We start from the raw sequence: 17,206 nt of genomic DNA on the forward strand, positions 1-17,206 counted from the left end.
GCGAACACGATTACAAATACTAGCACGATTACAAGCACGGGTAACACACAAGTTCATTTAACGATCACTCCACTGATGAAAAAAAAAGTTTACATGCATTTAAATTTAAAATAAAAATTTCCTAATCACTGGTTTGTTGGTTTAGTATTTATTAAATATTATGAAGGTAATATATAGTTATTTCTGAATGAGTATTTTTTAACTCTTCTGTCCTTTTCTTGGTTGCACATAATTAGCCAATCAGCTCTAATTTCTTTTTTTTTAGTCTCCCCATTCAAATCTTAAGTAAAGGAAGATAACGCTTTAGCACAAATCACATTTGAGACCAAAATGAAATGTACAGCTGAGGACAGACATTGACAGTGGAGAGAGAGCCCAAACCAACAACCAGCAGACAATAGTTGACAGTGGTTAGGGCTGCTTTGGATGTAGCAAATAGTTTTATATCAGCAAGGATTACATAGCCACATGAAATACTGCACTCCTCCATAAAACTTCGAACTTCCTTTTTATTTCTATTATATATCTCATGTACATTTTGGCTATTAAATTTTAAGAAAACAAAAAGAAAAAGATATTGTTAAACATTAACTCATAAATCCTTAAACCAAATGATTTAGCATAAACTTACTGCAAAACATCACATATTTATATATACCTCAATTTAACACAGGGTTCATAGCCGATTTCACTAATGATTTTTCCAGGTTTTCAAGGTAGAATTTTAGATTTTCAAGGTATGCATCGCGCCATGACAAGCAATATATATACATATATTTACAAACAGGTGACATTAATATGTAAAAAGAATTAAATATATATGTATTTAGTACTAAAAAAATTATTTTACATAAAATAAAAAAAAACAACATGAAAATGTATACTGTTATGCTGAAATCATACCTTCAAAAAATAAAAAAGATTATCTATAGTGTATCCTAAGCATTTAAATACAACTTTTTGATAAATTACAACACACACACAAAAGCTTGCAATACAGAAGAAAATCTTTTTTAGAATACAAAATAGCAATCGACAACAGTAAAGTATTAGTATTTACATTACTTACAAAATATTCATTTTTTTTTTACTTAAAGACATACATTATACATTTTACAGTATACATTTTAGTTTATATTAATTAAAGTAACAAAATAAGCATGTTTTGAAATTAAATACATATAACATATCAAAGACAGAAAAGTGCATGTTAAAACAAAGAAAATTTCTAAAAAGCAACATTATACTTGTAAATTACAAATTTCAAGAAGTTTTATGAATAACAGTTAACTCTTTGGCTCCGGAATTATTTTCTCCGCCATTTAAGAGTGCGCTACTTTGCTTCGATATAACTTGTATAACTTTTTTATTTATTATTGGAAAATAATAAATTTGATATAGAATTAAAGAGAAATTGATGCTCTCTTCATTTCTTATGTTTTCTAGTTTGCAAATCATGTTATTTTTGTAATTTTGGGTTTTGAATATAAAAATTAAAAATAAAAAACTCACCAACTGACATTGAAAATATCCATCCAAGTGCATGTTTAAAGAAAGTTATTGTTCAAATTGAGTCCAAATAGCTTTTTTTCTCATTTTTATCCATTTGTTTACAGAACATCATAGAAGAAACAGCAATAGATGCAAAAAATAATAAACTGGAACTAATAATCCAATGTCACTACTTTAACAAAAAAGCCCATAAAAAAAGCAACACTCTTCAAACAAAACACTTTTACCCTAAAACTAGTCCAACTGTACAGCCTATATATATTTATAGTATTTTCTTTTAAAGTTCTTCATGTACTTAATATATAAATATTCCTTCTAGTTGTGATATTCATGGAAGCAGTCAATATGAATGTGTGGGTTCGACTCCCATCCAGCGCAATCATAAACTGTTCTCCCTGCCTACAGTGTTTACATACTCTGTCTCTCTTTATAGTTATAGGTCTCCATTCTCTGAAAATGGATCTTATTCTAGCAGGTGTGTTCAATTTAATACTATTTATTTTGCTGACAAGACTATCAACAATGTGATTGTCAATGAAAAAAAAACAACATTCCAGCTCAATAGATGCAGTGCTGACTAAGTCTAAGTTGACAACCCAATTTCTTGGTGGAACAATTCTGAAATTGATCTGTTTCAGTGCCTAGATGATAGATCTAGAGATCTACCTCAATCTGATTAGATTTAGATCTAGATGATATAGAGACAGCTAAACTAGTTCTAGATCTACATTGAACATTAGCTGGGGGTGGAGCTGCTTCATCAGCTGATAAACTTCATCATTACTACACCTAGCCCTAGATTAGGCACTTCAACATAAAAATTTAAACTACTCAGATTGCATTCTGATGCATTCCATTTAGTAGAGCTTGCCATCCCATTTCTAAAAGTGTTTAAGTTATTTTTCTAACTTGAATAGAAAAAAAGTTACGATTTTTTTCTATTTTTTTTTCTTATTTGCCTTTGTTACAGAAAAAAAAAATTGGTACCCAATTTTGTTAATTTTCAAGGAAAACTCTAATAACTTTTTTATTTTTCAATATTTTTATTTCAAATTTTCAGGAGACATAGATAATGCATTTGGCAATACAATGAACAGTAAAGCTTAATTAAATACTTTTATGAAATACTTTTAAAAAATTCTGCACTTACATGTCTGAAGGAAAATAATCAAAAAATTCTGTGCCGAAGCTACAAAAATTTGAATAACTTTTTTATTTTTCAATATTTTTATTTCAAATTTTCAGGAGACATAGATCATACATATAGCAACAAAATGAATAGTAAAAATTTATAAAATACTTCTAAGAAATACTTTAAAAAAAACTTTGTACTTACATGTCGGAAGGAAAATAATCAAAAAATTGTACACTGAAGCTAAAAATGTTTCCTAGCTATTTTTTTTTAATTCTCAGAAATAAATACATATATTAACAAAAGGGTTTAAACAGACTATTTATATCTATAAAAAAAAACACTATTCTTAAGAAAAATCTTTTTACAATTATTTTCTAAAATGCTATCATTGAAAGAAAAAAAACACAACCCAATCAATAATTTAAATTGCTATGATTTAATTAAAAATGGTTAATATTGTAAAAATAAAATTAAACGAAAACAAAACAAAATTAAAACTAAAATTAACATGAAACAAAATAAAATAGAAAACAAATTCAAATACAACTATACAAAATGGAAATCTCCCATTACAACATCTGTAATTATTTGAGTTGTAGGGATGTCTGTCTGGCCTTCGCTGTCCCATACAATCCTGCAGCACTTCTTTTGCCCTTTCTTCACATATCTGACTATCTTTCCATCAAACACTTGATCTTTCCCATCAAAATCCCACACATGTCTGATAGACAGAGGAAGGCAGTCAAATCTTTCTGAAAGCAAGGAAGACAATATTAGCTTGGTCTCTGTGGAAAGAGCAACAAAAATATCATTTCCGAATCTTGCATCTTTCTCTAAACACCCCAAAACTTTTTTCTCAACCTTTTTCCTTTCTGTCTTATCCCTTTTCTGACCTATAACAATCTGTCTAGACATTATAGTCTTGCTCATAACTTGCACCCTCTCCTCTAAAACCTTTCTCTGCTTCCTAGCCTGCCTTACTGCAAATTTTATCAAGCTGCTCTGCTCCTTAACAGGTTTTGCCAGCAACCAGTCCATTGTTTTGTTGGCTTGGCACTTAACCTTGGCATCAACGAAACCAAAAGAAGCATTAGGGGCCCTGTGAAACTGACTGTCTACCATCCCCAGCACCCTCTCACTATGAATGTTATGTAAAGGGGCAAGCTTCTGTCGGGTTAGCCAGATCCCCTGTTAGATAGTCATCTAACTGCCTTTCTAGAACCTTAACAAAACATGACGCTAAGACAGATACTGTCCTAAAGAACCGTTCTCCAGGCTGAAGCTCCACATTCCTTAGCACAACAAGCACATCATCAACAAGTAAAGGGTGTCCAAAAACATCAAACTCCAGGGTGAGGATCGAAGCAGGATTTAGTTGAAGCTCCTTCAATGTAGTGATGCTTCGTCTCACAAAAGGGGTCTGTAACACACAGAAAATTTGTCAAATTAATCTTATAATTACTAATTTTAAAAAGCAGCTAGAAATATGAAATAAAAAAATCTTTACCATTTCCAAATGGCTCAGTTCTCTCAAACCACTGGACTTGTAAAATAGTTTCATCCAAGGACCTGTCAAGAGCTTCCCAAAAAGACCTGGGGAAAAAATACTCTGTTATATTATATTGCATTTATATGTATAATAAAAAGGTATGTGTATATCTGTGTTGTTGTTTTTTTCATTATATATTTAATTTTATAATTACTTAGCTTCAAAGAATGATAAACAAAAGTGTAACATTATACCTAAGACTCTTATCTGCACCATTACATCTGGGTTGGTCAAATCTTTCTCTATTGCCTCTCTTAGTTTCATAGACTTGCAGAACTTTTCTAAATAGACTGCCAAGGAATCTTTAATCTTGTAGATTATCCCAGCAAGCAGAAATAAAACGTGCAATCTATTTCCAACATATCGAAGAATGTACGTTTTTTTAAGACCTTCTCTCAGCAGATATGCCTTAAAGCCTTTGGGGTCTCTTGAGTTCTCCTTGTATCTGTGAACAATATTAAGTGCATGAGTTTAAAAATTATAAACTGTGATTATATTAAAGGCTAGATGATTTCTTTTGATAAAAAGTAAATGGTCTACATAGGTACCTTAACTTTGACAGGGCATGAACAAGATTAGCTGCAGAGCCTTCATGTCCATACAATGAGGTACTGACACTCCAATCGACATCCAACTTTTTAAGCTCTTTCCGGGCTTCAGAAGCCATTCCATCTAAAGGGTGCAAGAAACATTTCAACTGCACTAGCTTCCTATCAACCATTTCTTCCAGCTTGTCAGACACACACTTATTCACCTTGGCTCTGTGAGTTAATGTTGCCTGCAAAGATTGGAATAAAGTGTACAGTACAACATGTTGCTGTATTCCATGGTAGGTAGAGTACTGACAACCAATATCATGTATGGCATTTAGGATGTGCTCTAGATAATCCTCTGTTGTTCCGCCAGGCATTCCAAAAGTTTGCAGAGTCAGGTTCTGATGCTTTGAGGAAATATGGCAGGAATTAATTTGCTGACCATCAAGTGGTGTCGAGTCCCATGAGAGTGTTAACTCATTTTCTTTAAACATTAGCTCACCAACTTGAAGGTCAGAAAGGATTCCTAGCTCTAATGCCATATTAGATATAGTCCCAGTACATGGTAGAGCTGTGAAAGAGATTCCTGTTAGTTCATGGACAATAAATTTAATTAATGAACAAGTTTTCTCAAACGGAACCTGATGCAAAATACAGCTATATATACATTTCCTAGTGGAAGGGTCAAACATTTTAGGCTTTTTTAGGCACTCAACATCTTTTTCTACATGCTCTAGTCTGGTGGTATCCAACTCAAAATCTTTTCTTTGTTCCTCTAACTGTCTTAACTTAGCCACCATTCTGTTCACTTTATCCTTAACATTTTTCAACTCCTTCCTAAACAATACAAGTTTTTCTTTATAATAAGATTTATTTACAACAGATGTTTTAGGTTTAAACTTTTTTGCCACTCTTAGTTCTACTTTCAATCTTTGATTTTCTTGCCTCAATTTCCGTATCACCTCATTTTTCCTGTTTTTCATTCTATTTACAAGCTTAACTTTATAAAGTCCAGAAAGAGATTTGAAACTTACCCTCATCTTCTTCAACTTACTATCCAGTACATTATACTTATCTATCCATTCTTGCCTTTTTGTCACACATCGTTCACAATCGTTCCGTAGCTTCTGAACAGGAGTCGAGATCTCTTGAGCATGGTCTACATCTTCCAGCACATCTTCTGTTTCAGCCAAACTGGTTGAGGGCATCTGCTTCTTTCTTGATCTTGGCACTTGCACAGGACGTTCCAAAAGGTCTTGAATCCGCATCCAGTTGGAGCTCAATCACCTTTTCCAGGAATTTATCTGATTCATCATATACTTGAGATTCTGCAATACTGTCAGCTGCTTTGATGTGTAACTGCTATCCCTCTTCTGCAAAAGTTGATCAATCTGTGTAGCAGTTACTTTCAAATCAGACTCATTCCGTTGGTACAAAAAAAGGGCATACCCATTCCTGACAGTTCCCTTTTCAGCATCATTGGCAAAAGTAGAAATGAAGCTATCCAAATCAGGTGATGAAGTCATTTCCAAAGGCAAAGAGCTTAACAGGATATAAAAAAAATTTCTTGACTTAGTAAGAATCCGATTATTTAACTTATTTTATTATGACAAATAATGTTTTATAATATGAAATATCTAAATCTAAATTTTAGACTCCTAGCTAAACTCTGGGTCTAATTCTAATCACTAATAAAAACTCTCTTTACTTTTACATTACACTTTATTCTCTTTAGCTTTAGGCTTAGGACACTTAAGTCTTAGGTTGAACAGGTCAACCGTCAGTCACCCCTCAGTGATTAGATTTTATTTAGTTCTAAAGTTGTTTTTTTTTAGATCTAAGACTAGACACTGTAGACTTGAACAGACTTTAAAGGAGAGGCAAATTAGAAGGAAAATACTAATAGAACAGAGGAACAGTCAATCTGAGAATGTCTGAATAATGAATGAGACTACTCATTTCACACTCATGTCTACTGAGACGTCTGAGTCTGAGAAGACAAGATTTTAATTTTCAGAAGTAAAAAAAAGAAAAATCTAGGCCTGATTAGTCAAGCAAAGTAAACACTAAAATAGCCAAAATAACAGTAATTATCTTTAAAAGATTTAAAATAGATCTATATAGATCTGTGTTTAATTTTCAAGATTATGAAGATGTCTGAGAATGTTATTTAAAACAAAAAAATCGAATTATTTTCATTAAAAACCGATTTTATTACTGTTTCCGGTTAGCTCAAAAATAGTAATGGCTACTTTCGTTTTGATAGCGATTTTGGCATTCATACCACAAGAGTGCCGGTAGAAAATGCATATTATTCTAAATTGATTAGTGTGTAGCTATGGATGCTTCAAATTACTAAGAAGTATGATTACGCGCTCTTGGCAAGATGGCTGCTCCCTGTTTACTGTAATCAGAGATGAGTTAAATTTTTTGTTTTGTTGTATTAAATCAAACCAAATTCATTAAAAAAGCTATTTAACTAATAAACTAATATCTTTAAATTATATATTTAACTTAATTCAGCATTTTTTCCACTAATTAATTCAAATTAACAATTCTTAGCTTAGGACTATTTTGTCTCACTAATCCTTATAATTTATTAGATCTAGATCTAGTCTATATTTATTATTATATCCTTAGATTTTAGATCTAGTCTGTCTAGTGTTAGACTTAGACTTTAATTAAGGCTTTAGATCTACTAATCATCTACTAATACTACTAATAATAACTAATAGTAATATTCTATGTAGTTAGTTATGCACGTAAATATATTGATCTAGAATCTAGATCTAGTCTAGGTCCACATTTTGAATTTAATAAACCATTTGATTTGATTTAATTGTCATTGTAAACTAGCTTTCACTTTAGATTTAGACTTAACTTAGGCATTGTAAACCTTAAACTAGATTTAGACTAGACTCCTTTAAAAACTAAAATCAAGAACAGTCATGAAATTGCTCTGGCTATTTATCCTAATAATCACTAAATGTACACTAGCTGAACACAGAACTAGATCTACCTTTGTCAACACTAAACTTAAAAAGGAAACAACAGTCATAATCAATCATCACACTTTAGAACAATGCAACTTCAAAAATAACCTAACATACACATCTATAACATTAAAGAAGATTACCCATCACAAATGGAAGTTCTCAATCAGACACAGCAGAAATAAATACCTATCACTGTTAATATTAATAGCAGGAGATGTAGAGTCAAATCCAGGGCCTAGATCTAAAGATAGATGCAACATCTGCAAAAAAATATGCACCCTGAAACAGAAAGCCATTCAATGTGACACCTGCGATGAATGGTACCATGCATCATGTCTCCATATGAATACACCTGTGTATTATGCCTTAGGCAACAAAGACGCATCATGGCACTGTGTACCGTGTGGGTTACCTCAGTTTACATCAGGACTGTTTGATTCCTTTGATGCGGACACTTCTAACCCATACAACATCCTAAACACCATCCCGAACCAAACTCACCAACCACTAGCCAGATCCACTCCTGTTAAACCTAAATCTACTAAAATTAATACAACAGCCTCACTAAACAAACCTACTAAAGAAGTAATACCAAAATACCTTAAAACCTTAGTTATAAATTTTCAAAGCATTAGGAACAAAACAGCAGACTTAGAAATTTTATTAGAATGTGAGAAACCAGACATAATTGCAGGAACAGAAACTTGGCTGCATCCTGAAATTTATAATGCAGAAATTTTCAATAGTAATTATGAAATTTTTAGAAAAGATAGGGCTGATAACCATGGAGGAGTTCTTTTAGCAATAAAAAACACTCTTATAGCAGAAGAAATTACCTTACCTAACTCAAAAAATGTAGAATCAACATTTTCTAAAATTAATACCACCTCAACATCCCTAATAATAGGCAGCATTTACAGACCACCAAATTCTAGTTTAGAATACATGCAGGAACTATGTAATCAGATTACTACACTTAAAGAGACAAATAAAAATGCAGTTTTTTGGATTATGGGTGATTTCAACCTACCTGATATAAATTGGAAAACACTAACCATAGATAAACACCAAAACCTTAAGGACATAAATGAGCTTTTCATAGAAACTTTACACAACCTAAGTTTAGATCAAATCATTAAAAAGCCAACTAGATTAAACAACACATTAGATCTCTTCTTAACCAACAGACCTGGATTAGTAGTTGATTATGAAATTATCCCTGGTCTATCAGACCATGAGATCATAAAAATACACAGTCAGATAAAAGCAGTAGCCAATAGAAAACCCAAAAGAAAAATCTTACTCTGGAATAAATGTAACCTAACACAACTACACCAAGCTGCACTAAACTTTCAACAAACATTCTTATTAGAAAAAGACATTAACCAACCAGTCGATGACCTCTGGAATTTCATTAAAAACCATCTTAAAAGCATTATAGAAAATCATATACCAACTAAATACACATCAAACAAAATAAATAAATGCTGGTTTAATAATAGACTAAAGAAGCTTTGTAAACAGAAGGAAAACCTCTATAGAAAATTTAAAGAAACTAATGCAGAAAGAGTTTACAAAAAGTATATAAAAATTAAACACTTAACCCAAAAAGTAAGCAGACAGCTGCAGAGTGAATACATAAACAATGTAATATCTAAAGATAACAACAAAAACCTATGGTCATACATTAAGTCTAAGAAAATGGAAACAACAGGCGTAGCGCCATTAAAAGATGAACATAACATAATACATAATGATAATGAAACTAAAGCTAACATTCTAAACAAATACTTTGCATCAGCATTCTCAGCCCCAGGAGACAAAGATATATTACTGAATTTGAACCAAGTAGACAACATAGAAGATATAGTAGTACAAGAAAATGGAATTCAAAAACTATTAGCCAACACCAAACCAAATAAAGCTTCTGGACCTGATGGTATTCCAGCTAGATTACTCAAAGAACTAAGTAATGAGCTAGCCCCAGTGTTCAAAATACTCTTTCAGGCTTCACTTAACCAGGGCAGAGTACCAAAGGACTGGAAAGAAGCTAATGTCACCCCCCTATTTAAAAAAGGAGAAAAATCTGACCCAGGGAACTACAGACCAGTATCACTTACCAGCATCACATGTAAAATCCTAGAACACATAATATGTAGCAACATCATAAACCACTTAGACAAACATAATGTCCTCACACCATACCAACATGGCTTTAGGAAATATAGATCATGTGAAACACAACTAATAGGACTAATTGATGATTTTTCAAAAGGTTTAGATAATAGTGAACAAATAGATGCTATCTTACTAGATTTTTCTAAGGCTTTTGACAAAGTTCACCACCATAGTTTGCTTAAAAAATTAAAATATTTCGGCATTAATGGTCCACTGCATCAGTGGATTAAAGACTTTCTGATAGGGAGAGAACAAACTGTAATAATAAATGGCTCTAAATCAACACCGATAACAGTAAACTCAGGTGTACCTCAAGGTACAGTCTTGGGTCCACTACTATTTTTAATTTACATAAATGATTTACCAAATTGCATTAGTTCAGGAACAAAAGTCAGATTATTTGCAGACAATTGCATAATATATAGAACAATAAAAACAACACAAGACACAGATATTTTACAAAGAGAATTAGATGAATTACAGAAATGGGAATCAAATTGGAGCATGTCTTTCCACCCAGAAAAATGTCAGTTGTTAAGAGTAACAAAAAAACTAAAACAAATTAATTCCACTTATCTTATTCATGGCAAACCAGTAACACAGACTAAAAACGCAAAATACCTAGGTGTTATAATAAATGAAAAACTATCATGGAATCCACATATTGATGAAACTACAAAAAAATCAAACAAAGCATTAGGATTTATTAAAAGAAATTTCTATAAATCAAATAAGAACATAAAACTAAAATGTTACTTAACCTTGGTTAGGCCAATAATAGAATATGCATCCTCTGTTTGGGACCCCTCAACTCAAGAAAACATTAAGAAACTGGAACAGACACAAAATAGAGCAGTGAGATTCATAACAAACGAATATTCACATTTGACTAGAGTAACACCTTTAGTAAAATCACTAAATTTAGAAAGCCTTCAGGACAGAAGGCTCAAAAGTAAAGTAGCAATCATACATAAAACACTGAACCATAATCTTCAAATACACAAACAAAATTTAATAAAATACTCAGAAAGACACAAAGATAAAGGCACATTCCTCGTCCCATTTGCTAGGACAAATTTGTACAAATACTCCTTCTTCCCTAGTGCTATTAGAGCATGGAATGGGTTGCCTGAGCTAGCCAGGAAAACCAGTGACTTGGCAGAATTTAAGTCATTGGTTAATATGCATGACTAAATGCATGACGCGTAGGACGTAATCATCTTCTTTTTTGAAGTAACGTCTGTATTATATAAGATAAGATAAGATTAATTACAAAGAAGAAACAAAAAAGCTATCAATATTCAAACTTACCTTATTTTCAACAGGTCCAAGAAAAAGAACGAACAAAACCACGCGGGTAAAGTTGGTATCAAAATAATCGGCTTTTCTTTCTGATTCAGATGACACCCAATTAGTATCGATTACTAAATAAAAAATTACGCTTTAATTAGTTTACCGGCGATAATGACGATACTCGCCCAAATATGGAGGACCAATTCTCACGCAGTCTCGTGGCGCGTGAGAATAGCGTCTGTTGAAGTACCTACCTAGATCTATAAATTAATTTACTAGATCTAGATCTATATAATTAGATTTATCAATACCACCATCAGATGAAACAAAATCACTGTCATCTGAATTATTATACTTCTTTATCAAAGAAATATTTAGATCTACAAAGTTTATATGGCCTTGGTTGATGCTCCATGTTAAAAAAACACGCACACAGAAAAAATAAATGTCATCTCTTTACAAACTTCGTACAAAATAAAAACACCTTAAATGAAGGATAGTCCGATGTTTAGCAAAGGGAAACTATTCTAGATAAAAATAGATAAGCAATAAAAAACAAGAATTGGAGAAATAGAAACGAAAAAAATACATTTGAAATAGCCGATGCCCCCAGCGTTGGTCAGACTTTTCCCCCCTTTTTTAAAATCAACGTCCTGTGCGTTGTTGCGGAGCAAAAGAGTTAAACTAGTGTTTTCAACTCCATCTGCCTTTTTTTTTTACATTTTACAGTATACATTTTAGTTTATATTAATTAAAGTGACAAAATAAGCATGTTTTGAAATTCAATACATATAACATATCAAAGACAGAAATGTGCATGTTAAAACAAAGAAAATTTCTAAAAAGCAAGATTATACTTGTAAATTACAAATTTCATGAAGTTTTATGAACAACAGTTATACTATTGTTTTCAACTCCATCTGCCTTTCCTCTGTTTATTTAGAGATTTCAAATCTCCTTCTTTTTCTTTGGCACTTTTTCTTAAAACTGTTTGAAATAGTTACCAAAAAAATCTTTCCTTCTTTTCCTGCTTGCATTGCAAGTTCATCCGCAGATGTAACAAGAGCTTAAATGTCACGCTCGAGTGCCCTTTTTCTTACATTAAGTTGTGTCCCTTCATCATCCTCTGTTTTTCTCATGACTCCCCTTTTGTCTTGTTCAGATTTTTTTCTAAGGTCATCCAAATACATAATGTACCTGCTGTGAGCATTTCTAGCATGGAAAAGCATTTTTGGTGTGATTATAAAATAACTAAGTTTGAAAACTGCCTGAAACTGTCAATGACTATTCTCCTAGAGACCAGACTTCTCTCTGCCATGTTACAATTTTCAATCTCTTTTATTGACTGAAGAACCTCTCTCCACACTTGCTTGTCCATGAGAAAGATGTTCATAAAAAAAAGTATCCAATCTTTTTCCTTTGAAAAGGAAGAAAGAGAGCCAGTCAGGTTGGCCTGGTTGATGAATTCTGAAAATTCAGCTAAAACTGTGTCACAATCGGAAGCTGGAAATTGTCTTAAATTGACAAAGATTAGTAAAAAATGTTTCAATCTTACTAAAGCAGTTAACTTGTTTTCAATCATGAAAGAAAGATCCAGACATGAGATGTCCTTCACAACAGAGTAGTGTAATAGTTAATTGGAGAGGAATTGGGCAGCAGATTCTACTACTTGGGTTTTCTTACAATCTGATTTAAAATTAAGAATCAGAAGTTCACTAACTTTTTTTTGCCTCTTCAGATTTAAAAAAAAATGACTCAGCAACAAATCCAATTTCAATGTGGTGACTGTGATTTTTTGAGTCCTCAACATTGAAGCATAAAATGTCATTAGTACTTTTAATACTATCAAGCTTCTCTTGTTTTATAAATCGCTTAAGGATGCTGAATGCTAGGTTATGCAGATCAGCATACATAAATGGCAACATTGGTTTATCTATCTGGTATGTTGTCCATTTGTTTTGACTGGAAAGATTTGTTCACGCTGTTGTCAATCACAAAATCAGATTGTCCAGTAAGTTGTTAAACAGCACAGTTTTAGAACCTACCGTCTTGTCAGTATGAAACAGACAAAATACCCTATCAATGGATGTGCCTTGTATACTGCATTCATTATTTTACTCATCTGTGGTTGTCCAAAATGTGTTGTGGCTTTCAGCCAAGTGAAGATAACTTTTACCTCCATTCATACTTTGATAGTGCTCCTCAAAAATGTACTGGAAAGAAAGAAGATAGACATGATATAATTTCAGCTTTCACACACTGTACATTATTACAATTTAAGCCTACCTACATTTTGGCCCTGCATAAGATTACTGACAGTGTCGGATTATTATCAGTCTAACCATCAAGAGTCAACAGTAATATCAAACAGATTTAGATTCTGGATGCCCTTATAATAAGCTGACCAGGACCTTACTTCACAGTAAAGTTGTGTAGACAGTTTAACAGTCCAGAGTAACTGCCATGGTCAGGGTTTGCCTAGTCAATCCTCCATACTACTTCATAAAAATGAGTCTTTTAGTGCTTCTGATTTATGTTTTATATTCAGGTTGTAGATTACAGCTAATTAGTTGTGACTTTTATTATATAGTGTTATGTGGGAGTTATGTGGAAGTTATTTTTGGAAAAAAAAACTTAAAGAAATATCTGGCAATTTAAAAAAAAAATGTTATTAGTTACATTTTTTATTGCAATCATTTATTTAAAATCAATAAAAAATTCCTTTTTTACACTTGCCAGGATCCAGGCAACAAGTATGCATGATGACAAAATACAATGCATGATGACAAAATACAGACATAGTTTTGTGCATAGCGAACAAAGCAGCTTTAGATAGAAACTTCACTAAATGAAATTAACTGACCTAATGATGCTGAGTTGTAATATGTAAAGGCAGAAGATCAATACAAATCCAGATGGTGATATATGGTATATAAGTACTCTCTAGTACTCTTTCTAGGAATTTTTAGGGCATTGCTCCAAAGTTTTTCACAAACAGACTGTTTTACATTAATGCTTTAAGGTGAGAGACTCAAAGAATACTAACAATTCTATCACTGAGATCAGTGTAGACCTACCTTTTTTAACTGTAAATAAATCACATTGGATTAGCTTTTCATCAATTTTCATTGAAAAGATTATAACTTTGGCTAAAGTGGTATTCTTGATTTCCATAATTTCATCAGGTGTGAACAATCTGTCACAAAATGATAGAGAATTAACTAATAATCCTTCATCCCCAAAGGAAATTATTAAATCACTTTGACTAGATTTTCCTTTAAAAATTCTTTACTTCTTTTACAACTAACAGACATACCATACATCTATTCAGCAAGTGGTATTTATTTTATAAAAGCACATTGATTATATACTTTTTCTAATGTCAATGTATTTTCTATTTTTTTTTTTAAGTTAACTTTTATCTATACATTTACACAAAATAAAACAATCACAACATAAAAAATGTTAACTCTGTGACATAAGTGTTTCAACTTACCCAGTACCTAAATTGTCAAACCAGAACCTGTCTCAATGTCAGTACCTGACTAAATGATCTTAGAGAATGAGAGAGAGGAGCTTCCCAGGACCTTCAGACATCATATCCAGCATCCTCTCCCCCATACAAGCATATCCTCTTTTCTAAAATCCTCTCTTCTTAGTTGCTTAAATTCTTTGATTAACTGTAAAAAGAAAAACAAATAAATTTTTAAATACATTCAACTCTTTCTAATCATATAAAATACTACAACTATATTAAGTCAATATTTAGTAATGGTTACAATAAAACAATATTTACTTCATTGGAAGACAACTTTAACAAAAACAATCACTATCTATACTGTCTCTTTTTCTTGAAGTATCACATCAGCAAGGATGGTTGCCTGGGCATGTGTTATGAGCCTTCGTCATTAGTCCCTATAACCCTGCTTGCTGTTACCCCGGGTCATCCTGCGGAAGGTTTCAGCTAGGATGCATTTCATTTCTGAAGGGAACATCCAAACAATGTTACACAAATAAAATAGTCCAAGCACTAACATTTATTATTGAAAAACACAAAAAGGTGTGTGACTTAGAATGAAACCTATTTAATTGATACTAAAGCAAAGATTATTAAATAATAAACACCCACAAACATAAATAGCATCTACAACAGTGAGTGTAATATGTGAATGTTAGAAATAGAGTCAATTTTTTTTTTATATAAAAAATCTTTCAATAATGTAATAAATCCTGCACACCAGAAGAGGAGCAACAGAGAAGAAATGGGGGAGAAGGCCTTAAGATAGGATTAAACAAAATAGGTAGACTTAAAAATTTAGAGAGAACAATTAGCATTACACATGTGTTGAAAAATGATGAAAAATGGAGTATTGGTAGCTTATAATCAACACAACCTATTTTGCCAATAGGGATAGACAAATATGGCATGTGTTTAATATAATGCTGTAATAAGGCTTTGTTATATAATTTTATTTTGTATTTATTATTCACCACTAGAACACATATTATGGCTTATGGTCTATTAGCATGGATGTAATAAGACAGTCTTAAGTCAATCAACTATTTGTCTATTCTATGTTTGCTGAAAGATTGTTACGTGTAATGTACTTTTTAATAGTTATAGACATTATAGTTTCTAGAAGCTTGATCTCTAACAACACATGACACTCTTTATTAGGCACACAGCTTAATTAATGTCTCTACTATAGCCATTACTCATGCGAGAAATGACATTTTATGCATTTATTTTTTTCTAACCAATGATTTGTAATTTTTTTTAGAAAATCTTTTTTTTTTATTTTATATTTTTCTTATAGTCAGTATCTGAGTATGTATTGATTGATTGAAAGTGCATGCAATTTCGTATACTGGAGAGTATGAGTATGTATGTCTTGTTAGCGAGTCTTTTATGACTGACTTGAAACACGAATTGCACCATGAGCATCTAAATTGCTAAAAAAAAATTGAAAAACTTTCTTTATAGTATTTTTTATAGCTCATGAGACCATACCATTAAGATATGTAGGTTGTGACACCATACTCTAAATGATCACGAAATGAAGTGTAGCCTGGGCCCTGGACTGTAACTGTAGGTAGGTTGTCTAAGTCAAACTGACTCAAACCATACCCTTACTTAATTATTGTGATATTTAGATTGCTGTAGGTTGCGACACCATACTCTTAATCATTATGAAGAGTAGGTTATAACACCATACCATTAATCATTATTAAAAGTACTGAATGTAAACCAATTGTGATATACCTTTTTATCATTTTCCTGAAAAATCATCATGCATGATCATGCATTGCGAGCAGACGTTTCTATTTCGATTTCTGTGTTAGCCGGAAATGACCCACGGGGTTAAAAGTTTGGACATCACTGCTATACATTTTTATTATAAACAGTACCTAAGACATTTCAGTCAAACTGTTCATCGTCATTTCAAGTATCCAATTGAGTGATGGTATGAATCTCGGATCCAAAATTTTTAAAAAGATCTTCGATAAAAGTTCGATGACGAATTAGAGATTAAGACAAATAGATCAAATATATCAAATATGTCTGTTAGAAAGAGCGACTAGTCTCAAGTCTATTAAAGATTGGCATTCAATAATCAATATGCCTTAACGTAGGTAGGCTATAGAGATAGAAAATAGTTTGATCGATATTAAAAATCGATGAGTCTATGTGGCTCTATCTTAATGAAGTTTCTTTGAATTACTGTAGTGGTTAAACAATTTTTCTGTGAACTTAAAACTTCATTGCAATTTTTAAAATCACTTCTGTTAAACTCGAGCAGTATTTGCCAACTGGCACTAAGAAATTGAAAGAAATGCTTTCTACGAGATATTAGACTAGAAATTTAATAGTTGCACATTGAACAAAAAATCTATTGATTTACAGATTGAATATATGAACTATTTACATAAATGTAGGCCAGACAGACTTTAACATTTTAAAATCATTGGGTCTCCCGATTTGTGGAACTATAGGATTCAGATCAATATT

At 32.0% G+C, this 17,206-nt stretch overlaps 1 protein-coding gene across 1 annotated transcript; it reads right to left on the reverse strand.

Annotated features, from left to right (window-relative positions):
• Window positions 1-1,307: 1,307 nt before the first annotated feature.
• Window positions 1,308-16,800, reverse strand: LOC106069645 (uncharacterized). The gene is made up of 9 exons (XM_056003886.1): window positions 16,460-16,800; window positions 14,993-15,178; window positions 14,693-14,876; window positions 14,274-14,392; window positions 11,215-13,409; window positions 4,745-6,271; window positions 4,391-4,641; window positions 4,155-4,240; window positions 1,308-4,067 (listed from the first exon to the last, which is right to left on the reverse strand). Exons 6-9 carry the CDS (start codon window positions 5,995-5,997, stop codon window positions 3,795-3,797), a joined length of 1,863 nt encoding a protein of 620 aa, XP_055859861.1. The 5' UTR covers window positions 5,998-6,271; window positions 11,215-13,409; window positions 14,274-14,392; window positions 14,693-14,876; window positions 14,993-15,178; window positions 16,460-16,800; the 3' UTR covers window positions 1,308-3,794.
• Window positions 16,801-17,206: the final 406 nt, after the last annotated feature.

Source organism: Biomphalaria glabrata, chromosome 11 (assembly GCF_947242115.1).
Source record: "Biomphalaria glabrata chromosome 11, xgBioGlab47.1, whole genome shotgun sequence".
NCBI classification, from domain to species: Eukaryota; Metazoa; Mollusca; class Gastropoda; family Planorbidae; genus Biomphalaria; species Biomphalaria glabrata.